This window comes from Sparus aurata, chromosome 11, assembly GCF_900880675.1.
Source record: "Sparus aurata chromosome 11, fSpaAur1.1, whole genome shotgun sequence".
Classification (NCBI taxonomy): Eukaryota; Metazoa; Chordata; class Actinopteri; order Spariformes; family Sparidae; genus Sparus; species Sparus aurata.
In genome coordinates, this window is record NC_044197.1 from 27034382 (window position 1) to 27057935 (window position 23554).

Here is a 23554-nt window from a genome sequence, read left to right on the forward strand (position 1 = left end):
GCTCTGTGTTGGCAACAATTCACATGTTTAAGTTCTGGTCTTTTGATTAGAGTATACATATGTTAATATTATGATAGTGTTATCAATGTGGTGATGCTCCGTCACGTTTTAAATCTACCACACAGTGAATACTGAACCGAAGATTGACTTTCCAAAAACAAAAAAAAAACATCGCAAATTGAAACGCAATCACAGTATCAGTTAGAAAAATCTGATAAGAAATTAGATTGATCAGCCCAAGTCGACACCTGAGTGGTTGCGTTCACTCGGGCACGCAAAAGTCTATGTTGCAGTTTAACAATAAAAACATGGAAATTCACCTTCATACGTATATATAAACTAGCTTTTTGCCCTGACAGTTAACATATCAAAGACAAACAATATGAACCGACGCTATCTAGCAGTCAAAGTGGTTATAAATTATCATCTTTATTTATACAGTCAAAACAAAATGGTAATTTCATTACCTATACACCCACGTCTCTCTATGTATTTACATTTGAGACCAATAAAATTATCTACCAAGACAGCTTCATGTACTGATCCACAAGAGCTCTTTGGCAGGAGTTGGTGTCATGAGTGCACGTCGTCTGAGCGACATGGATAAAAAGACAATCCTTATCAGCATTATTGGAACATGGATTCAGATGAACAGGCTATCAATAACAAGCAGTTGAGTCTGTCCTCCTGAGAAAAGGAATTTCGTGACACCACTGTTGGACGTAACCTTTCACACCAGCCCAGAAATTCAACATCATTTTCTAAAATAGTTCCTTGTTTACCACAGGATTAATGGAAAGAACATGTATGTCAGTACTTTCACAGAGTTGCAGTGAATTTATAACAGTTAATCTAAAATGAACTGGCCGCAGACTGCAGGTCAGTGTGAACCTATTGACATTATGAAGAACCAGCAGCTGATCAGTGATGGTTGTGTTCAGCACCACAGTCTTGACATGCATTGTTCAGGTAGATGGTCCACACATCACCTCTGTGTGCTCAGGCAGTCAGCTGAGGTTAAACAAACATGACATGTTGTCAGCCCAGTCTCTTCACACCCTTCAGCCACTCTCTCCTCTTTACTTCTTGATCTGTCTGGAGCCGTCCTTCCATCCTTCTTTCACCTCGTTCACAAATGTGTCTTTGACCCTCCGGAGGCGGCCGCCCATCTCTCCCAGGTCATCGGGCACCTTGCCGGCCTCCTGCCGGACCTGCCGCAGCGTCTGGGACCGCATGACCCGCGCCGAGGCGTCCCGGCCGGCTATCTGAGCCTTAGTGATGGCGTAGGCCGTGATCTGGGCCGCCCTGCGGATCGGACGAGAGTCCGCCAACTTCTCGACCACATGGAGGTTGTTGAGGAGGTTGTATAACAACCGAGCCAGCATTTTGATCCCACTGACGCGTTAGCTTAGCCAGCTAGCAGTCCCGTCAAACTCCTGTGTTTCGGTCCTGTAACACACGGACGTTCACCGACAGTTAGCTGGACGAATACATCAGGTGACATTAGCTTCTACAGTCATATATGTTGGGGTTCTGCTGTACATTTCCATAATACTACAGAAAAGTTGACTTACTTCAGCTGAGCCCGGTGACCGCTAAGTTTCAGACAGTGGTTGACATAACAGACTGCATAGGGAGACTGAAGTTGGCTTCAGATTCGACAGTTAAAGGTAAACTCCAGCAATTTTAAACAACAAGGTGTGTTAACAGGTCTTGACGAGAACTACTTAATATGTAAAAAAAAAAAGCCACATAAAGCCTGTTGTGGATCCGAAGGAAGCTGCATGTAGTCGGATATATTGCCTTCAGTGATGTCACTCAGTGACTGAGTTGCATTGTGGGTAATAATATAGACACCAGGTTTTTGAAAAGCAGTAAACTGCTCTGGCACTGCACTCCTATTACACTGTTGGACTCATTATTACAGTTTAAAAACAAATGATCGATAGACACCAAAGAACCAGATATTACGTTTTCATTCCACACATTCTTCTGCCTTTTGAAAAGCATGATGCCTACTTTACCCACAATGCAACTGAAATATTGAGTGACATCACTGGAGACAATTCTTTCAGAATACACGCAGCTTTCTCTGGAACTACAAAAGGCTTTATACTACTTTCTTTTAAACATGCATTAGTACCTTTTGGAGTTACCCTTTAAGAGGAACTTTAAGGGTTAACAGGCCTACTGTGTGTCTCCTTTTGTATATATTTATTTTGTATTAATTTATATGGTGTGTCTTAGTCCTGATGAAGAATCATTACATATGTGATATCTTTAAATGTTCAACCATAGACTGAAGGCTTTTGCAAAACGTATATAGGGGTGTTTAAACCATTTCTGGAGGCTCACATAAGAGGTCTACAGTGTTTTTTAAAGTAGGACTAAATGTATTCTAGAGGTGGATTGTAGTGGTGGAAAAAACAAAGTACAGTTTCTTAAGTACCGTACTTAAGTTCAATATTGAGGGGCTTCCATTGTATGCTTCTTTATACTTCCATTCTACTACATCTCCAGGGGAAATGTTGTACTTCCTAGTACTCTATGCTCCACTACTTTTATTTGAGAGCTGTATCAGTCACAACTGAGATAAAAAATGTACTCAAGCTTTTAAATTACTACACATTGTTAATGTGGCAAATCGATATGTAATGTATATAGTATTTTGTTACAATGATAATATTATTGGTTGGTAATTCAATAGTTTTGTTCTTCCAGATTACACCCATCTGAATATTGTATCTATATCTGTATTTATAGAACTGGAGGTTTCCAAAGTTTCAAATATGTGAAAATGGGGTTTAAATCGTCTAAAGACTGTAACTATAATGGCGAGCTCTCGTTTTATGTGTTTGAGTTGTGTAACAATAAAGTGTAGATGCCTATCCTGTCCAATGTGAGACCAACTTCAGCTAAAGACGTTACAGGCGCGTTTCCGGACGTTTTTGCTGGTTACACCTGCCGGCGACCAGTACTTCCGGGGTCGTCTCCGTACGTACATCCGTTTTGGCGAACAGATTTCCCGTCTCATTTCCCTTATTCATCCCCTAAATTGGCTGTGTGGCCTCGGCGCTCGCTCCTCTCTACCTGACCCTCCACCAGCTGTATATCCGACCCGGCTGCAGTCATGCGGGTGCTCCTGTTGTTCGCCGTCACCGTGCTGTCTCTGAGCCCGGCGGCAGTGAGCGGAGCCGAGAAGAAGAAGCTGCAGATCGGCATCAAGAAGCGGGTGGACAACTGCCCCATCAAGTCCCGCAAGGGAGACGTGTTGAACATGCACTACACGGGCAAGCTGGAGGACGGCACCGAGTTCGACAGCAGCATCCCCCGCGACAGACCCTTCACCTTCACCCTGGGCACCGGCCAGGTGATCAAAGGCTGGGACCAGGGCCTGCTGGGCATGTGCGAGGGCGAGAAGAGGAAGCTGGTCATCCCCGCCGAGCTGGGCTACGGAGACCGGGGAGCCCCTCCGAAGATCCCCGGGGGAGCGACGCTCATCTTCGAAGTGGAGCTGCTGAGCATCGAGAGGAGATCCGACCTTTGATGAAGAAGAGGCGGCGAAGAGGGCAACTTTCAGAACGTAAGTTATCACAGATGTGTGCCAGCTGGTCTCTGAGTAAAGGTTTGCTGCGAGGGGATTCGATGAAACAGATTGATTTCAGAACACGCTCCATGTTCAGTGTTCAGTGCAGTATCGGCTAAAACTGAGAGCAGACACATACAGATAAGGTAGAAAAATCTGATTTAACTTGAAGATTGAGGTTTGATTCTATTTATGGTCTGCCTTTAATAACCGATAGCCATAAATTAATCGATTAACAATGTTTTTATTGTTGCCTTTTCTATCTTGAGAACTGATGCGTGTCTGTTATCCATTTTCACTGTCTGATATCTATTTGACATATGCCCCCATGCTCACTGTCCACTGTGGCTGCTTGGCATTAAAAAGTATTGAACCTGTGGAGCACGGGATGGCTTTAATTTGTCTACAAAAAAAAGAAAAAAAAAAAAAGATGCATGACGATGATGTTTACAGCATTTTCAGCAGATCAGATTTGGATATGCCAGTATGATTGATGGCTGAACTGAGAAGGAGCAGCAACAGTGAGCTGAGCAGCTGCGAGCGACAGGAAACGAAATCAAGACAGTTTTGGTGTTTGTTCTGAAACTGGTATCAGTGTTGGATTTCGAAAGATGCCAAGCCTGTATCAGAAGTAGCATTAACGGGTCAAATCAAGAAGTATCTAATAGCAACTATCTGCATGTTGAAGAAAAACAGCTCGACTCTCTGACCTCTGAACCCCAAAAGAGAAGAAAGCCACAACACATCCTTTTATCATGCCTTCACGGTTCATCTGAGGTTATCTTTCTGAAGGACTAATCGACAAAGGAAAGAAATGATTCGTAGACTCTGATGTTTGCTGTTTTTGATGACTTTTATGTTTAGTGCTGTTATTTTCATTTATTTTTTCAGGTTCCAGGAGCTGCTGCAGCATTAAGAGCAGAAATCTGACCTCTGACGAAGACTAAATGTTAAATCTGGGAGTAGAGATGGCAACCCCACTGTCCTCCCTTGGCTGGCTGTTGTGCTCTGGTTTAGTGAACTAATGTTATTACACAATACAAGAACTGACTGTATGTCTTTATTAAACATCAGGAGAATTGAAAGCGAGCAGCTAAGACCAGTATTTGGCGGCGGGCTGACGGTATAACGTCACGTCCCTGCCGTTTCATGTCACTGTTGTTTTTAATTTTTTTCTGTGATTTCTAAGCAGGGTTATTAATATCTTTACATTCTTTTCACACACAAAAAAAAAACCGTGTATGTTTGTTAAGTCGGTTGTGGGCGGGTGATGGATCAGGTTGAATGATTTTGTTACTTTGAATATCTGAATTATAATAAAACCTTACTGGAAGCTCTGCAGTCTGAAGTGTTTTTTGGGGGGGTTTTTTGGACACGTTTTTACAGTTTTCCTTTGCCCCACTCGGATGTTTTGTTGATCTTTCATATGATTCGTAATCAGAAGTCTGATTCATACAATACAAATATTCTGGTAATTACACCCAGTAAATGTCCTATAATACTGAGTCATAAAGGTTTCTCTGTGTGCAGTTTTGCATGGGAAGCAAATAGTATGTGAAGTACGCCATTTTTATCTTGGTTTTTTTAAATATCAGTAAACTGAGATATGCAACAAATATTTTTTTTTTCAATTTTTGAAAAATATGTGTAAACTATCCAAATAATGTCAGTAAAACAGATGTTATTTTTCTGTAAGATATCTGACATATTTGTAAAATATCTGAAAGGATTTAGTAAAATACCATATGTACGAAAAAGAATTGCGTACAGGAGAAAGGGGGAAATCAGATGAGTGCATCAGTGGCCTTTTCACAGCAGCCAATAGAGTGGCACCACATCTCACAGGGCCTCCAGCTTCACTGGTCATGTGACTTCTGCAACCTCCATACACCAGGCTTGCACAATTTGATTCAGTGTATTGATTTTGAGTGGCTCGATTTTGACATTCAAAAACAAAGCAAATGAAAACAAAAAAATATCAAAGAAAACAAGAACAAAGAATAAAAATGTGTGAGTTTCTTAATTTTTAAGGTCAAATGCTGCTTCCTTTTCCTCTTTTCCTTCAAGCGTTTGTTTATGTCTTCACTTACTCTGAGATTTTGTCAGTGTTCGCTCGGGAACTGTAATCTAAATAATGTCGGCTGACGTCTTGTTTTCATCAATAAATACAAGCATTAAAAAAAAAAAAAGTAACAAAATCAATACATCAAAAAACACACCATGAGGGGGCGCCACTCAGTTTATGTACACAATTGATATGAAATGTTTCCACCCGGACTTCTTCAAAGCCCGGACGCATGATCCGGAACTAGCTTCATTGTTTTCCGCAATGCTAACAGTTGTTTAGCTGCTGGCCGCCAACACGGGACTTCTTCACGATGTCTGCAAAGTTAAGCGCTTTGACTAGTGATTCTTACATCGATATAAGTCAGTACAGAGACCAGCATTTTAAGGTACGTGCTGACGTATTCTTGAGCAATATATAAGGATGCTAAGTTTTTTATTTCAGTGAAACGGTTTGTATTGTTAGCTCACAGTGAGTGATGGCAGAACAGCAGCAGAGCGGGCTGCTCATGCTTTGTATGGATCATTGATTTGTTTGCAACCTTAGATTAAATAAACTTTAAACTTTTAAAGATGTGCCTTCTTAAGGAAAAGCGATATCGGTATCATATATATTACTTTGGCTGGAGATTTGTTTCTGGTTGTGTATTATGGTAACGTAACGTAACATATTTTCGAGAATAAAGAAAAGTGTTAAAGTCGTATTTACAATATTGTGATATTGTTTGTTGTCCAGCGTTGTAACGTTACTGCTCTTACAAGCTCTCCCATTATATACCATCATAAAATCGGCTCATCTCTTGTTCTCTTCAGCAGTAGAGACACCAGTGTCTCTGGTCAGTGTCCCTGGTCAGTGTCCCTGCCTCCTGAAAGTGAAGCTTGTTTACATTGTGTTGTGTGTTTTCAGGGAAACCGTTATGAACAGGAGAAGCTGCTGAAGCAGAGCCACACTTTGTATGTTGGCAATCTCTCCTTCTACACCACCGAGGAGCAGGTAGGATCATTTTCATCGTTTTGGAGACCAAATAATTCGTATTATATTCTTATTTTCTTTTTTTTTTTTTTTTTTTGCTTGTTTTTCCATCTTCTCATGGCCTGTGATTCTTATTAAATGTCCCAGAAGTCCCCTTTGACTCCAGCAATCACACAATCCTCACTTTTGTCTTTTTATTTTTGTCACTGTTGAACAGGTCCACGAGCTGTTTTCTAAAAGTGGAGATGTCAAGCGCATCATCATCGGACTGGATAAAGTCAAGAAGACAGCCTGCGGATTCTGCTTCGTAGAGTATCCTTTTTAAATATGAGACCCAAATTCGACAGGTTCTTAAAAGCACGTGATGCGGGTACACTTTGATGCCAGGCAAAGTCAACACCCTGCCTGCCTGGTTACTAAGTATTGCGTTTTTATCACTATAGCATGAAGTGCCCATGTCGTGAGTTTAGGACCTTGTGACAGACCTTAACCCCGGCTGTACCAGATACTACACACGTTTAGGGGCAGAAAACGCCATGCGCTTCATTAATGGCACGCGGCTGGACGACCGCATCATCAGGACGGACTGGGACGCCGGCTTCAAGGAGGGGCGGCAGTACGGCCGCGGCAAATCTGGAGGACAGGTGAGGATTCTGACCTTTTTTTTTTTTCAGTTCTTGTTAGGACGTGTTATTATCCTGCTGCCAAGTGTTCATGCGTAAAAAATGTTAATTTTAAGCTCTGGTACCCTTTTGCCTGGCACTTTAAAAAAAACAAAAAAAACAAGCCATAGCATAGATGTGGTATACCTAACATATAAGAATTAACATCAATATGAATTAATTAAAACCACTGAGCTATTTAACAGCTGCGTATGTGAATGTGTTTTTAATGCTTAATGCTTTATTAGAAAATGTAATGGCAAAAAGGCATTCAACAGGGTTCGTACGGGTGCTTGAAATCCTTGAAAGTGCTTGAATTTCAATGTTGTGTTTTCAAGGTCTGAAAAGTGCTTGGATTTTAGTTTAAGTGCTTGAAAGTGCTTGACATTATAACTCTGTGTATTTCACAAAATTGGGATCAGACTGGATAATTAATTTCTGAAGTTTTTGCTGTTATAAAATATAATTTTAGATGTTTACAGCATGATACAATGTACATAACTGTGATAAAAAAGTAAAGAAAAAAATCATAAGTATATATATTCCTTTAGATACGTATTTCACCCCAGCAATAAGGTGCTGGAAAATCTTAAAAATAACCCTTAAAAGTGCCTGAAAAGTGCTTGAATTTGACCTTGAAAAATGTGTACGAACCCTGATTCAATATACTTTTTGCCCCATTTGTCTTTAAAATATGATGGATGCTATGTTGAAGGAAAAGTAATTGGCATTTACTGCGATGAGATATTTCACTAGAGCAGCAGAACCTCTGACTAAAATAATCGCACGTGTCGTTCACTCAAGAAAGTTGGAAACAAAAAATATTAAAGCAACACACTGACTCCACCATACCTTTACCTAGCACTTATCTGTATGGGGCTACATCTGTGTTCTAAATCTCATCTTAAAGAAATGTAGGGTTACAAAATTCAAATGAACAAATCTTGCTGAACCCTTGGCCAGTCCTTAGGGAACCCTTTTTTTGGGGACCAGAAATGTAAGATTCAGACTGGATCATAGCAAGTTGGAACAGAAACCCCGTCTATGGGGGTGGATGAGCTTGATGAGCTAATATGAACTAGATTGTCTGAACAGAGCTCCCAGCTTGTCCTCAGTAGAACTAGACCAAAGATCGCCTATTCTGATATATTACCAGAACTTGGCTTAATGCAGATCTGTTACTGACAGGTCCTAATTCTCAAAAAAAATATATAATAATAATCAAAGAGCAGTATTGAGATTGTTTAATGTTTAGTGTTCATTTGATAAAACTGGACGATAAATCCTTACTGGATTTATCCTTGTATCGGTCTGGATATAATTTTAATTAGTCTGACAATTTCACAAACACATTTATGAATATATTACTTTCGTTATTTTGCTGGATATCAGTGTATTAGTATTCCATGGGCTAAATGCATTGTTCCTCTCTGTCAAATGCAGTCAGCAGCCAAATGGTGACTGCTTATTTTTGCCCGAAAAAAATACATTTGTAATTCAAACTGATTGCAGCGTCAATCCAAAAAAATGCATCTGTGTACGTTTTTAAACTCGATATCAGTTAACTTGAGCTTTTACTAGGAGCAAGCTGGACATGTCTCGCAAACAAAAGATACAGTTTGGGAGTGTTCGCTAAAAATACAGGCAAAGAACCAGAGTCAAGGAGCATGTAACTGAGTCGTCAGTCACTGCCGACCTCACACATCCCGCTGGCTGCTTGTGTCTTAGTACTTTTAGATTCTCTCACCAGTTTTGTCCAATCGCTCACATTTCAAGCTTTTCTGCAGCACAGCATTCTTGGAAAACGATATAAAGCGCTGCATGCCATGGCATTTGAAGAAATGACATGTGCTGAAACGCCTTTCAAAAAAATCAATACTGCATATCATGACATTTTAATACATCGGCATGATATTTAGAAAGTGATATAACTTCCAAATTAATTATGCATGATTAACCATGGCCTTTGAGGAGACCGCATTACTATAGCGTGGCATTTGAAGAAGAATGAAAGCGCATATTATTCTGCTAACAAATACAACGCACATAATCATTTTTGTTGCTGTGGTCCTCGGTGAGCCTTCTGGGAGAGTGTAAATAAAGAAACAGAAATATTGGGCTAATAAATAAGTTTGCTTTTTTATCAGTTTGTAACTTGAGGGTTAGACCTCTCCGGTCAGATAATGAAAGATGTGCCCTCTGGCTGTGTTTTTCATCTCCTGTCTAGGTGAGAGATGAGTACAGGCAGGACTACGACCCTGCCAGAGGAGGTTACGGTAAGCTGGCTTCGCAGCACCGACCCACAGAAGCGCGCAATACATTTTAGACCGAACCCCGCCACAGCAGTCTCCCTGGACTACACAGAGCCCCGCCGTCGGTCCTGGATCAGTTTCATTTTCCAACAACGCCGCAACATGCTACTGCAGATTTTTTCTCCCAGTGTTACCATGAAACTCTACAGCAGGTCTTCTTAGACCCCCTGGACACCAGAGACAAGCAAGCTGGTATTTATTTCTTTTTAAAGGGTTGTCTTCTTCCACACCTCCCTATCAGTCTACACGGTCGCACAGTCCAAAATTACAGTGTAATATTCAGTGAATTTATTGCATAGCGTTTTGATGTACAACAGAGTTCCCTGCAGGCTTGAAAGGCTCTGACTGCATGTAGCGACTGGGCCGACGACGTGTCAAACATCTAGATTAAAATGATCGTACTGAGTCTCCACGTCAGATCAAGATAATGGTCTCGTGAACTTATGGAGAGGAACATTTCTGTTGTCATCTTGCTGATTTTCATGAGTAAAACTTTGTGTCCCAAATTGTGTATACTTTTTTTTAAATAAAGATTTGTTTCAACTTTGTGGTATTTTCGTCTGAATCATAATGTGGTCTGTTAATCGAAGGGTCCGTGCTTCTGTATGGAAGAAAAATCTTTAGGGGTAGAATAACACTCTGAATACATATTTAGTGAGGAAAAAACGTGTAATATAGTAAACCTGCATTAAAAGACTTCTCGTTTACACTCAGAGTAGATTCTGCAATGTTACAATTCATCTGGAGCTGTGTTTGTGGCCACTTGATGAATTTCAGTCGGTGTTCACTCCGCATCTGGTCTGTTCTGGTTTTGACTAACTGATGGCTCTTTTATTTCTTAATGAATGCTTCACTATGTTCACCTAGTCCCCAACTGTGTGCTTCTGCTGTTGTAAACTGAGCGAGCAGATGTTAGAGGAATTACAGAATGATCCGTCTCTTCCTAAAGGATTGTTCCGTTTCCTCTCACTGATCAAACGGGTGCATTATACTGTAGCGCTATTTGTTTAAGCCAAGTCATTGCCGGTGTGGTAGCCAGTATGCCAATCAAGGAATCAATGTTGAGTGCATAAGAGGTCATGTTCCATTATAGTGTATCTCTAATCTGTGACCTACAGATCCATACTGAACACTCGAACTGCGCTCCACCGAAGGTGACATGGTGGTTGTTGCATATTTGGTCTATAAGTGGCCATTAGTGCATCGTAGAATACTGCGACTGTTCAGCATCAAATGCCATGAAATAAAAGGCTTGTCTGTGTTTGAACCCCAGACCTCTCACACCTGAAGCAAGACCCCTAGACCAGCACTCTCATGTTAATGAGCACTGCTTCTTCTTTTCTGCAATACTTTCCTGTGAGCAGCTGTAAGTGACAATATGGTGAATTTGCAGACTTGAACAGCAGTTCTGCCATGAATTAAGGTACCTTTTTGAGAGCTTTCTAAGTTCATTGTGTGGACGATGTCTCCTTTTGCTTTGCAGCCAAGTAATGCCCTGTTCTTTTATAAAGAATTATAATTTTTCGGGCGATCATTTTGCCGAGCAGTTGGTAGGGTCAGTTCCTTGACAATCCTCATTCCACGCGTAATAAAGAACGTGGTATCTTGGCAGTTCATAAGCAGTCAGCCGTTCTCTTATCTCAAGGTGAGCTGTATTAGTGGAGTTGAGGGGCAGAGCAGAATGCTAAGCAGCCGAAATTGGCTTCAGCTTAGCTTCAGACATGCATTATATCCCCACCACTAATTCCCGCCGTCAGCTATTACACTTTATTTCTTAATCACATCCTCTCAAGGAGATTTTGAAAATGAACACAAGATGGCAGAAGAGGAGGTGGAGTGGAATAATTAGGGACAGAGAGATGTGAAAGTGAACCAACACTATACACATGTGGGCAGAAAAGAGCCTCAACTGCAATCTTTTCACTACCGTCCAGCCCTCCCAGTTGGATTTAATAATTTCTCCCAATAGAGAAATGATTCCAAAGTGGAGGATTTCCACGGGGTACCTCTGCAGTTGGCAGTGCTGAATGTGGTAAGACCCTCAAGTAAATGTAAAAGAGGATAACACATTGGTTTGATCGTTATCTTCCGTAACCTTTGTCACCATAACCAGTAAACTACCAGTACAGCACTGCACGTCTGAGTGGTCTGCAGCCTGAGCTGTGTGGTGTCACCAAAAACTAGGCTAATTATTAAAAAGCAAACGAGCAGAGAAGTCAGGATGGTTAAAAAAGCGTAAGGTGGGCTAACTCCTTAATTGTTTACATGTATAAAAGTAATTTATAATAGCAGAAAGGGTTAAGTACAAGTAACTGGGAAGCTGCTGAAGAAATTAGCTTAAAGTTATGGATAGCATTTGAAATAACTAACCGTAATGGTTAAACAAGTGAAAGAAAAATAGCTAACAGTAATGAATAAACAGACTAAATGATAAGCTAAAAGTAACCTAATGAATAGTTGCACCAGTGTAGTCAACAGATAGCCTTAACAGTTATTAAGTGACAGATACAATTATAAGCTAAAAGTACTGAATAAAGAGTGGTAAACATTCAAAGTAAGGGATAGAAAATTGAAACAGCTGGAATGTTTGGCTAAAAGTAGGCTAACAGACCACTTGAAATAACTAGCTAAAGAAACAAAGCATTACAAGCATTAGTTAAAAGTAAGGGATAGACAGTTGCAATGTTTGTCTAAAAGCAATGGATAGTTGAGCCAAGCTGAAAGTAGGCGTTAGCATTAGCTAGCCAACAGTAATGGATTAACCGTGTAAACAATAAGCTAAACATAACAAATGAACAGTTGAAATAATAAGTTGATACTAACCCAAACTCAGATTTGCCTAAACAAATCAATTGTAATTAAAAAAAAAAAAAAAAAAAAGTGGGAGAAATATCAGCTTTATGTTATACTAAACAATATCTTAAAAACTCCATATGATGTCAGGTTTTCACAATGGATGGATGGGGTCCTTCATGTTATGCTTGACCTCATCTGAGATGAGGGGGTACTGCCGACAGAAAGGCTGGGAACCTCTACAGAGCATACAGGATGTGGAGGTTTATAGGTGAAAGCAGGCAGAATTAAAGGCTACACTGTCTCCCTTCCACATCCATATTCAAATAAGGACAGTGTTGACACCATCATCAGCTTTGGTGTCACCTCCTGAAAGGATTCAAAGGTTTTATTCTGCCCTCAGCACTATGAAGAACCTGCCCATGATCCATAAAAGCTATATGAATATCCAAATTATGTATATTCGGTGTGAGCCGCAAGATTGATCCATTTCCATGCTTCTGCTGCAACAGATATGCAGCATCCTGAGGCCCCAAGTGTGCCCGACTTTATGCGGCTCTCGCAGATTTACAACATTAGCCGTTATCATAGTCAGGTTCAAAAAGTCAAGTTCAAGTGGGGTCAAGTGAGAATTAGACAGGGCCAGAGCCAGAATTAATGAGACAATATATGCTAATGAGAGGGCTTTTTGGAAATATGGAAATAAATACTAAAATCCCCCGCTTTGTCTCACTGAGAAAGTCATTACTAAGGCAGCCTGCCATTGGCTGTTTACAGATGATGCAGTTAGATAATGATCCACCATTTCAATGAATTACAGCTCCCCACGCCAGCCTTTAGCGAGGCGATATCCCTCAACATGGTCATGATAAAGAGTGCTTCATGGATAAACAGACTTAACACACCAGCATGCACTCACTCATGTCAAGTCGCTCAATCTCCTCCTACTGCTATCCACAGACTCTCATGTAAATTTGCTCTGGGGCTTTTTTTTTTTAACTCAGTTCTGGGTCATGGTATAATTTGCTTCCAAATTTCTGAAGATCATTTTATGTTTAACACGACGATGTCCCTGTGCAACGGGCCACATCCTCTGGGTTTGTTTTGGAAGAACTTGACCGGTGTGCGGAGAGCCTTGACCTCAACCCTATTCAGCACTTTTAGGATAAAGTGGAACACCAACTATGAGCCAGGCCTTTTCGCCCGACATCAGAGGCTGACCGCACTGCTGCTCCTGGGGCTGAATGAGAGCAAATCCCTGAAGCCAGTTGCAAACTCTCGTGGAAAGCCTTCACAGACGAGTGGAGGCGGTAGAAGCATCATGGCCATGGTTTTGATATAAGAATCTTGACACCTACAACGGGTGTTTGGTTTGGGTGTCTTTAAGACTTTTACTTATTGGCCATAGTGCTTTTTTTAAATACTTTTGGCCATAGTATACAACATTTAGTTAGCTGTCACCAGATTGTATTGTAAGCGTTAGTGTAGTATGAGCAAAGCGATTGGTATCAGCCGTCGCTATCTTTGCAATATGTGACTCCACCTTATCCCTAGCTAACCACAAATAGGCAAATAGGTGGAGTGGGGTTGGAGCTGAAGAGTGCCTAGTTAGTTATATACGAGCCCCCAGAGAGAGCGCCAGGCTTTGAAGACAGTTTTTGTAGTGGCCAAACCGTGTAGTTACATCGTTACGTGATGCAATGCGGCCCAAAAAGACTTTTTGCCATAAACTTACATTGTTAAAGAAGAGTCTGTAAAACGGGGGATAATTTTTAATGAGCAACATTACCTATTTCATTATCAGAATTTGAGCCATTCAGTCCAATAAAATGGATGGAATGGATTGGAAAGCCTAGAAGAGCCGGGAGCGTACCTATGTTCCCCGGGTCCTATGTTCCCCGATCGGGTTAACCCTAACCCTAACCCTTTGGGTGAACAGCAGGGAACATAGGACCCTTTTTCTGAAAAAAGGGTCCTATGTTCCCCGGTCACATACAAAGCGGGGAACATCGAACAACGATTTTATCCCCATACAGGCTAGCCGTGTGCTAAACCCGCAGTTATCTGGCTCGGCCCCATAACAAGACAGATCCCAGGGAGTTGAGCTTTGTTGGCTACTGAGCAGCTTTTATATTAAGTCTGTGTCCAGGTTTAATATACTGTCCGTGGTTATATAAGCCCACCCAACTGGAATCCACCCAGCTTGGTAACACCAACAAGTTATCTTTGTTCACAGGTAAAATTATGGACTTTCACCTCAGGTAACACGGATGAGTTTGACTGCCAGATAACGTCTAAAACGACCCGAGGTTGTCACACAATACAGCCCGAGGTCAGCCATGGACAAATGCTTCCATCACTGTTCTACAGTGTCGGGAGAAACATTCAACTCCTCCATGTCTTATTTCCTCCAAGAGAATATCAGCTGCTGGCATTTCAAACAGTCCAATGACTAAACATGCAGATTTCCTGTTACTGAGGGGGATCTCATCACAGCAGAGTAATTCATTCGTCAGCGATGGCTAGTTTGGAAGCTCATCTACACTGAAGAGCTGCAGCGAGCCCGTAAAGAAGCTACATTAGCAAACGGTAGCTTGACATTTCGTGGCCATCGGGGAAGTGTTTGTGGGAAATGAGGTGCTTTACATTCAGCCGAAATGTGAGCTTCGCTAGCCACCGAGCAGTGTTGTGTGATTAAGGCTGAAGAGGGCTCACTGAAAGCATTTGACAGGTAGGAGCTCCGTGTCTCACGAAGCCTGTCCTTCCACACCGTTGTACAGTGTTTCATCACCCGTGGTTTCATTTCATCTGTTTCATCTGTCGTCCCGTACACCTTGCAGGTGGTGATGTGGGGAACATTAAGACACGCGTTTTATGTCAGAGAAAATGTATGGACAAACTTCACGTCAACACTATATGATCAACTTCAGGTTGCAGAGAGAAAGAATTATGGTGTCAGAAACACCATCCAGCTCTGGAGAGGAGAAACAACCTTCTGTTTGGTTGTCAGGTACCTTTGAAACACGCAACCTCAGAATGGACACATGTCCTGTTGCATGTTTCCCCTCTGTCTGTCTCTGAGGAGGTTTGCGTGGTGTGTCAGCCCTCCGTCCATCAGCAGATGATTGACTAAGATGACAGAAAGTACACGCTGTGTGGAGAGCGCAGCACGTATGGGAGGGCGAGCAAGAGAGGAGAGAGCACAGAGAAGGAAAATAAATTACAGTTCTGAGAAGAGAACCTAATTTGACTCCCGGAATACAGCCGGGGGAGGGGGGGCATTGAATCCATGAGGAGGAAGTGAACAGCAAGCCGTTGTGTTATTACCGAGGGTTACAGGGAAATGACATTATTAAGAATGACTAATTGGCAGAAATGCACAGAATGTATTTCCTTTCACAGGTCGGGGTATAGGTAGCCGATCTACAGCGGCAGCGCCTGCTTAGCGCCTGCTGCTACGTCTCGGCCAATCTGTCCGCGTGCTCTGTGGCCAAAAATAACGTCATAGTCATTTTTGGAGCAATAGCTCACTGATTTCAGGCAGAGGAAAACAAAACTGATGTTTGTCATTTCCAGCTGACAATCATCAGTTCTACCATCTGAAATGGCGAGCTCCTAGACTTCATCAGCTGTTGCTATCAGTGCGATTGAGCTGACGGTTGTTCCATGAGTTGGCTGCAAATGCTGACACTGGCCGAACACCTCTGCCTCCGTCTGACTCATTTTAAAATGTGAATCCTGTAATAGAGGATTCTTTGTCCTTGAGGTCTACTTCGTGGTGTGGATAAACTACAAGAATGTCTCAGGAAAGAGGTTTGCTGATCAATGTAGATGATTGGACTCATAACTCATTCACACTCAACCATTCTTCCACCAAGCTCAGTGTTCATAAGTAGGTTTTTTTAACGTGGGCAAACCCACTAAAAATAGGCGATTGACTATACTGGCACAGCGGCCATTATTCCTTCTGTCATCACGCTCACGGTGGGAAGCTCAATTTTTTTTTACCGCTGTGCTCCAGCTGGCAGGTTCTATAATGGTAGGGAATCTGACAAATTGTTATCTTATCATCCGCACACAGAGGGATGGAACAGTTTTAGCCAGCCAGCATCCCTGACTTCACCGTGCATCACAGCAAAGGGGCAAAAATCAACGTGTCCATCCTGGTGTTGTGTTTCCATCTCAGCCAATCAGAGGCGGAGCTGACAAACACTTGTGATTATGGCGGCGTCGTCTGTCAGCGCAGTGAAACATTCACATTACAGACTAAAGCCAGATGGTAGCGGGTGTTCTGTCCGGTGTGAAAGAGGTATAGCACTCATGCCAGCGTAGTTTATACTTTGACAAGCGAGACAACGCTGAGATTTAATCCTTTAATGTTGCAGTTTTTTTTTTCGTTTTTCATGAAAAGGCCTGTGTCGAGGACTTAGATTATATTTTCTCCAGTAACCAATCCAGCTGTTATTGCTGTGGTGTAAACTTCTGCAAGTCCCACGAAGAGCAAGACAGAGCCGCTAATGCTAAGGACAATAGAGCCTGTTGAAGATTGAAGACTCAATATTATATTAATTTTGTGCAGTCAATCTGTACATATCACAACCACTTTACTATTCATGAGGAGTCATTTCCAGCCCGTGAGTCCGTTTTAGAAACTGTGTTCATGCGGCGTGACTGACGGGGCCATATACCAAATAACAGTCATGTCCATAGGAACAAGTCTGCAGGCACAACGACCTCCTCCAGTGTGAAAGGCTGACGCAATTTCTCCTCATTCAGTGCCACTGAGTGTAGCCAGAGAATATAAATCCATAGGTTTAAATATATATGAACATAATTCATAATAAAACGGCTTGTTTCAGAGCTGCTGTCTGTTTTGACAGCAGCTCTGACTCTTCATCGTTCCCTCTCTTGCTCTGGCTCAGAGAGCCTGTCTGTCACAGCTGCTGGACTGGTGATGCTCGCAGGTCGTTACGGCTCGTAGACCTCTTGGTGGGAAGCCCTGGCCCTAATATCACGCTCCACAACACTCTCAATACCCCGCAGCTTTCTGGAGAGCTTCCCCTCGTCCTCGGTGCTCACACGGCCCCGCGATACATGTGTTCCTCATGCCCACTCAGTAGCGATCAATGTCAGCGCTGTGAAACACGTACCGGAGTAAAATTTGAATACCCTCACGCCTCTGAAGCGCGTGCGTCCAGGTTTTCCTCGTGACAGGTTCTCTGTGAAGCGCCAGGCTTGAATTTTCTACCCCAGTGTTTTTCCTCTGATACCTAACCTTCTGTTGCTTCTGCTTCTGTTTCCCACAAGCTGGCAAACGTTCCTATACCTCTCTCTCTCTATAAAGTTCTGGCCTCCCTCTCCTTTTTATTCCTTTGTGTCGGTCCACTGGCCGCCCGGGACGCTCTCTGTCTCCCGGTGGGTGGTGGTCATTCTGATTTGTGAATCTGGATCGACTCCACCTGAGGATTATAAGCCTCTTCTCTCCCTTTTTTTCCCTAGTCAACATGTGCATGTCTGCTGCCTCTCCAGGGTTTTGTGGCCTGTCCAGCATCCAGGTCTCCCTGGTTGAGTAGAGATTGTGGTGCTCAGGTCGAGCCTTTTTGACTTTTCCTGAAGATGCTGAATGTCCTCCTGTATTTATATTCTTAACATATGTAATGCAACCTAAATGTACTGTACAGTGTATGATTCTTCACTGATCTATCCTGCACACACAATGTCCGCTGCACGTCCGTCCATCCTGGCAGAGGGATCACTCCTCTGTTGCTCTTACTGACGAGGTTTATTCCTTCGCCTCCCTGCCTTTTCTGAGGTAGTTTTACCTTCTCTGAACCGAGGGTTGACTGAGGGCGTTGTGTGCCTCACGGATCGCAAGGCCTCCCGAGGCAGATTGCGATTCGCGATTCTGTATGAAATCAAATCGACTCGCCTCGGCTGCCTAGGTGTCTTTAAACGCGGCGCTCTAAGTGTAATCTATGTGCGGAAACAACCGCCACGCTCGAGCTCCTTTTGCTGGAAGCACAGAGTACCTGGTCCCTTCAGCAATCATGTTACGGCTAATTGAACACAGTTATAATTACAGGAGAATTTTTCAGTCTGTTTCAATTTAGTACGATCCATTTGCCGCCTCCCTCGGATCTGCTTTCTTCTTTCCCGGTGGTACTGGTGGCTGCAGCGGTGGAAATCCAACGCGTACAGTGGCTTGGAATATTCCAAAAGCAGGTAAATGCTTGCTTTATGACCGCTCCCTCTTGCCTTCTCTCCCTCTCGTTCGTGTAAACACCAGTGAACCACCCATCACTTAAGAATCAAGAGATCATTTCCTTTCGGCAGAGATGAGATTTTACAGTAAACCTCGACTGAAACCCTTTGGAGGAATGGGAGGATGGTGCAGTATGTCAAGGTAGCTTCGATTTCACTCACGCTCCTTTCTCCTTGTAGCTGAGGAAAACATTCACACAGTAGTGTTCTCAGATCAGCGCAGTTCGCCAAAGTTGCAAACGTGAAAACAAACTTTTCTCAAACACTGCCGACAAAGCCACCAATGTGTCAGAACAGGCAACAATTTCATGCCGATAAAATGTTCAGAGGTTAAAAACGTTTAAATGTACTTCATCCACCTGAATCCCACAATAAATGCCCTTTTTTGTCCAACTTTCAGGCACTTGGCATTCTCACTGGTGGCAAATCTTTGTGGTCACGGGAGGTGACGAATGAAAAGAAACCACTTCCACCAGAGACTGGGCTCAACAACAACAACAGAGCCTCTTCATCATCTCCACCCTGAAACACTTCTTATTTTATTTGTTTCCCAATCTTCTCCTCCGTGGAGAAGATTAGATAAGACTGGAGCTGTTGGTGGGATGTGGCCCAGCGGCAGCCACCTCTCATCCGGCTGGGGCCCTCCTTATCGTCCCCTCAGGTCAGCCGGTGATGTCCAGGGCCGGGCTGCAGCTTGCAAACGAGCAGAATCCTGCTGAGCGAATGTCATCTGTGGGTCCAGATCAAACCCTGTCATCCTTCATCTGCTCAGGATGCGAGACCTATATTTATCCTCCCTGGAAATGTCTATCTGGACATCTGTCTCTTCTGTCAGCTTGTGTGTGTGTGTGTGTGTGTGTGTGTTTATCCACCTGAAACTCTGTCTTTTCTCTCCTTTCTCACAATTTACACTTCCACCTGACGCCAGTTCTTACATTGCTTCGAGGGTTGAGAGCAAACTTTACATTTCAAATTGATCCTGAAGAAATAGAAAGGCACATTTGAGGCAAACTCATATATTTAAGTTGAATAAGAAGATTGATGTTACTCTTATGTTTGAAAACATGAAGCTTTATCTAGATGCTAGTCAGCTCAGCTTAGCATAAAGACTGATAGCAGAAGGAAGCAATTACCCAGCAAAAATAATTAGCAAATTGCATAATGCTATGTCGATCGTACAGTCTGAAAACCGACTCAACTTACAGTTTTTCTCAATTGCTAAAACACTTAAAACCCATTGGCTGAACAAAGTTCGCAGTTGCCTGAACTCATTTGGCTAATTGTGCAGTCTGTTGTCAATACCTTAAACCATTTCACATGGTAGAACACAATTTGCAGATCTCACTTAGACTTTTCAGCAGAACTCTAAACACATTCTCATTCTCAAAACACATTCTGCACTCTAATGCACATGTCATCCATACTGGTCAACACAAGTGGCAACTATCAAATACAAAAAGAAAACACATGTCATTGATTAAACACAGCCACTCAAAATAGATTTCACTTGTTTCAAATCATGTGACGCAACCAATATAAGCCAGTTCAGAGAGCAAACAGGTCGTTGAAGGTGGGACCGAGAAAGTCTAAGAATGGATTGGAAGTAACAATGTGAGAGGACGAGGACGAGTGCGTATGTGAGGTGGGCGACGAGGAGAAAGAGGAGGAGGGCAAGAAAGAGGAAGAGGGGGACAAAGAGGAAGAGGAATAGGTAGACAAAGAGTAAAAATATCTGATGAAATTTGAGCAACAGTCATTGACCACGTTCTTGTCCATGGACTGACAATGAGGGAAGCAGGACTTAGAGTGCAACCCAATTTGAGCTGTTTTTCTGTGGACACCATAGTAAGGACATTCAGAGAACACTGTAGTACAGTGCATTGTAGGCTGTATACTGTCCAATAAACAAACTGTCTGGCCCTGAACATTGTGCTTTCCATTTGTTTACAGTACTGACTGCTCAATAGATTTTGACTGGTTGCAGGTTCATATCAACAAAGAATAAGAATTACAGTATCACAGAAACAAAGGACAAGTTTGGGAGATGAAGGGTACAGTCCTGTAAAAATAGGGGTTACAAGAAGGAGGAGGAACCAAAAAAAGTTGCAAAGAGCAAAGCAGGGTATAATTTCTGAACAATATTGAGCTACTATGATAGAACATCTTTTCATTCATCAAAAGACAATGACGGAAAAATATGAAATTTGTTTTGAGATTAAAAATGTACTTCTCCCTGAGAACTATACGTTTTGAACAACGTGTTTTCTATATTTTGGCGTATTGTTTACTGACTGCTTGATAGTGTACATCATTTTGATCGCTTTGTTTATTTGAGAGCAGTGTTTGGTTTTTAGCACAGGTAAGTCTGTTTTGAGGCGAAAGTTTCATTTTGCACGAGGAGTCAGAGGTTTTGTAAATAGTGCTTGAAGCTGAGGTTTTGTGTTTAATGTTTTCAGAAAATGGAGCAAGGTTTCAGAAATTGTGTTTTAGCAATTGAGAAAAACTGAAACAAAGAGAAATTTCCCACAAAGCAAGGTTACACGACCAAACAAAAGTAACGTAGTAACTGTAACTTACATGAGGAAAAAAATACCACAGCCGAACGTGGAGAAGCGCCTGTCCTCCCGCCTGTCCTACCAACTCTTTGTCACATTTCTGCCATCGGCGGAGAATTGGTGAACCATCGCTCTGGAGATAATGCGGCGTCGCTGTGTAAAAAGGGCTAGTGTTATTGAACTGACAGAAAACAGATAAAAGATGAATACAGTTAAGATGAATTTGACTGAGAGAAAATAAAAATTATATACCACAGTTATATCATTATTGTGAATTATTTGGCCAACATAATCGTCTAGTGGAAAATCTGATATCCTGACAGCCCTACTTTATATATTTTTAAATATTGTAGCTATGACAACAGAAATAAACAAGTTTGCCGATTTCACATACAGTATCTCCACAATGCAAATCAATGGCCAGTTTCATACGTTTTCTTACTGTTGTTGTTACCGCAACAGCACAGAAATGTGGTGTGTAAGCCTCAGTCCAGCCACTAGTTTGGGGTGAACTCAAGCTGTCATTTTCTTTGGCTAACATGTAAATTAGGTCTCAAACGTATCATCAGTTAAAGCTTACAATCCATGACAGCATCGAACATACATTTTAGATGAATTAGATGTACTTGGCTGGTCTGTTCAAGGGTGTCTTCTGCAATCAGGTTATGGCTTGTGAGGCTAACGTGGTGCTGCAAACAAATGAATCATTGTCCAGCAACTTTTCTTTTAATTACATCTCCCTGTAAATGAGAGCAGAAGACTGTCACTGATTGGAAACACCTTGATACCAACATTCAATTAATGTAGAACTGTTCTTCTGTTCATTCTGACTCAGGCGGGAGTCTTCCACCGACATGCAGGGTAGACTCTGATTCATTTCTTTTTTATTACAATCTTGTAATTAAGTAGGTGAAATGAAAGGCTTTTTTTTTTTTTCTTAGGTATAATGTGAAACATTTCCCCCCTCAGATAATTAATGGATAAAAAAAGACAATGTCAACGCCAGAAACTCACCAGCGACTTCGAAGCCTGGATCAATGAAGCACCTGTGTGGATATCATCTTGCTGTGGTTAAATGGATGTTATGCCTCTCTGATTCCGAAGAGACAGCTTGCATACAGTAATTACTGTAGTATAAGGCAAGCACTTAAATATGTAATTAATACCAGCTAAATGGAGGGAAAACTGCTGTCTGCAGGAATCCCCGAAGAGCTGAATCCCTAATATCTGCACCATTAACTGTCTCTGGAGGAGAGTAAAAGATCCAGATTTAACTGTCCAAATTAAAAACACCACTCACTTCACACCGAGCCCATCAAAGAGCTGTAGTCACTGCTCGTTATTTGGGATTTTTCACAAACAGCTGTTTGGACATAATCTGTCAAGTTGGCGGAATTAATGTTGGCAATGTATGCTTCTGCAAACAACAGATTAATATTTTGTCCAGACACACAGAACAGGATGACATCACCTATATGCAACAATCCGAGCCATTACAACGAGTAACTAGCAAATGTCCGGATGAAAAACAAGTTCAATAGGTATCAAATCAAAGGGACAGAAGGAAACCTTGGTAAAAAAAAAATTACTTTCTGTTATTAATTTGATTCATTTGCTGTAACCATTTCAACTATTTAAATGACTGCATGTTGGCAAAGTTTTGTTAAGGTCTGGTTTGTGTTGTGTAGTTTTCCCCCTCCTTCTGTCCCTAACCCTAACCCTTTCACATGGACGGCGCACGATTCCCACACTGAGAGATCAGTGTGAGTGGGGCTGGTGTTTGCCATGATATTAGTCAGACATGCAGAGTTTGGGCAGCAGGCCATAAATAAACCAAAAAAAATATGTCTTACAGTCAGCCTCAGGTAGCTTGTTACCTGGTCCAAAACAGTGGGCTTTACTTTGAAATAATGAATCCCGAATAAATAATAAATAAATCCATAATAAATAAAAGCTGAGGAGAAATTCAGAAAAGGGATAGTGTTCGTGGAAGATGAACAAATCAAATTAAGAAAGGTGTTGCTTGTAAACCTGCGATATTAGAATGTTTTGCGGATGAGCCAGAGGAAACATGAATACTGATATCAGTTTTGGAGAGTGTTGTTTTCTCTTCTCTTGTCTGACCTTGCTTTATAAATCTAGTCTCACAAGTAACACCTTGAGGCTGTGTTTGTTTTCATTACACGGGTGACCGGGCAGAGACGTGAAGCTTCTCGCAGCCTACTGACAAAACCTTCACAGCCCAGAATATTTTCACAATGGCCCAGTGCCAGCGCACGCTTGGATTATCGGACATCAATTATATAATGATAATAAATAATAACTGATCGCCTATAGAGACGAAACTG

The 23554-nt window shown here is 42.0% G+C and overlaps 3 protein-coding genes and 1 long non-coding RNA gene across 4 annotated transcripts; 2 read left to right on the forward strand and 2 right to left on the reverse strand.

Moving 5' to 3' along the window:
- Positions 1-404: 404 nt before the first annotated feature.
- Positions 405-1790, reverse strand: ncbp2as2 (protein NCBP2AS2). The gene is made up of 2 exons (XM_030433749.1): positions 1575-1790; positions 405-1449 (listed from the first exon to the last, which is right to left on the reverse strand). Exon 2 carries the CDS (start codon positions 1383-1385, stop codon positions 1080-1082), a length of 306 nt encoding a protein of 101 aa, XP_030289609.1. The 5' UTR covers positions 1386-1449; positions 1575-1790; the 3' UTR covers positions 405-1079.
- A 1184-nt stretch (positions 1791-2974) lies between these two features.
- On the forward strand, positions 2975-4923 carry fkbp2 (FKBP prolyl isomerase 2). The gene is made up of 2 exons (XM_030433748.1): positions 2975-3583; positions 4478-4923. The coding sequence occupies exon 1, from the start codon at positions 3131-3133 to the stop codon at positions 3545-3547; it is 417 nt and encodes a 138-aa protein (XP_030289608.1). The 5' UTR covers positions 2975-3130; the 3' UTR covers positions 3548-3583; positions 4478-4923.
- A 959-nt stretch (positions 4924-5882) lies between these two features.
- On the forward strand, positions 5883-10145 carry ncbp2 (nuclear cap binding protein subunit 2). Its single transcript, XM_030433747.1, has 5 exons — positions 5883-6039; positions 6558-6644; positions 6841-6935; positions 7129-7267; positions 9513-10145. Exons 1-5 carry the CDS (start codon positions 5965-5967, stop codon positions 9609-9611), a joined length of 495 nt encoding a protein of 164 aa, XP_030289607.1. The 5' UTR covers positions 5883-5964; the 3' UTR covers positions 9612-10145.
- A 9099-nt stretch (positions 10146-19244) lies between these two features.
- On the reverse strand, positions 19245-21556 carry LOC115591823 (uncharacterized). The gene is made up of 4 exons (XR_003986020.1): positions 21459-21556; positions 21229-21359; positions 19524-19630; positions 19245-19381 (listed from the first exon to the last, which is right to left on the reverse strand). It is a non-coding gene; the product is annotated as an uncharacterized LOC115591823 (long non-coding RNA).
- Between the last annotated feature and the right edge of the window lie 1998 nt (positions 21557-23554).

Bases quoted from the DNA above. Each gene is read 5' to 3' on its own strand.
- ncbp2 (XM_030433747.1), top strand. From the start codon at position 5,965: ATGTCTGCAAAGTTAAGCGCTTTGACTAGTGATTCTTACATCGATATA. The intron at 6,645-6,840 runs GTAGGATCATTT...ACTGTTGAACAG, and splicing joins TCTACACCACCGAGGAGCAG to GTCCACGAGCTGTTTTCTAA. The intron at 6,936-7,128 runs GTATCCTTTTTA...CGGCTGTACCAG, and splicing joins TGCGGATTCTGCTTCGTAGA to ATACTACACACGTTTAGGGG.
- fkbp2 (XM_030433748.1), top strand. From the start codon at position 3,131: ATGCGGGTGCTCCTGTTGTTCGCCGTCACCGTGCTGTCTCTGAGCCCG.
- ncbp2as2 (XM_030433749.1), bottom strand. From the start codon at position 1,385: ATGCTGGCTCGGTTGTTATACAACCTCCTCAACAACCTCCATGTGGTC.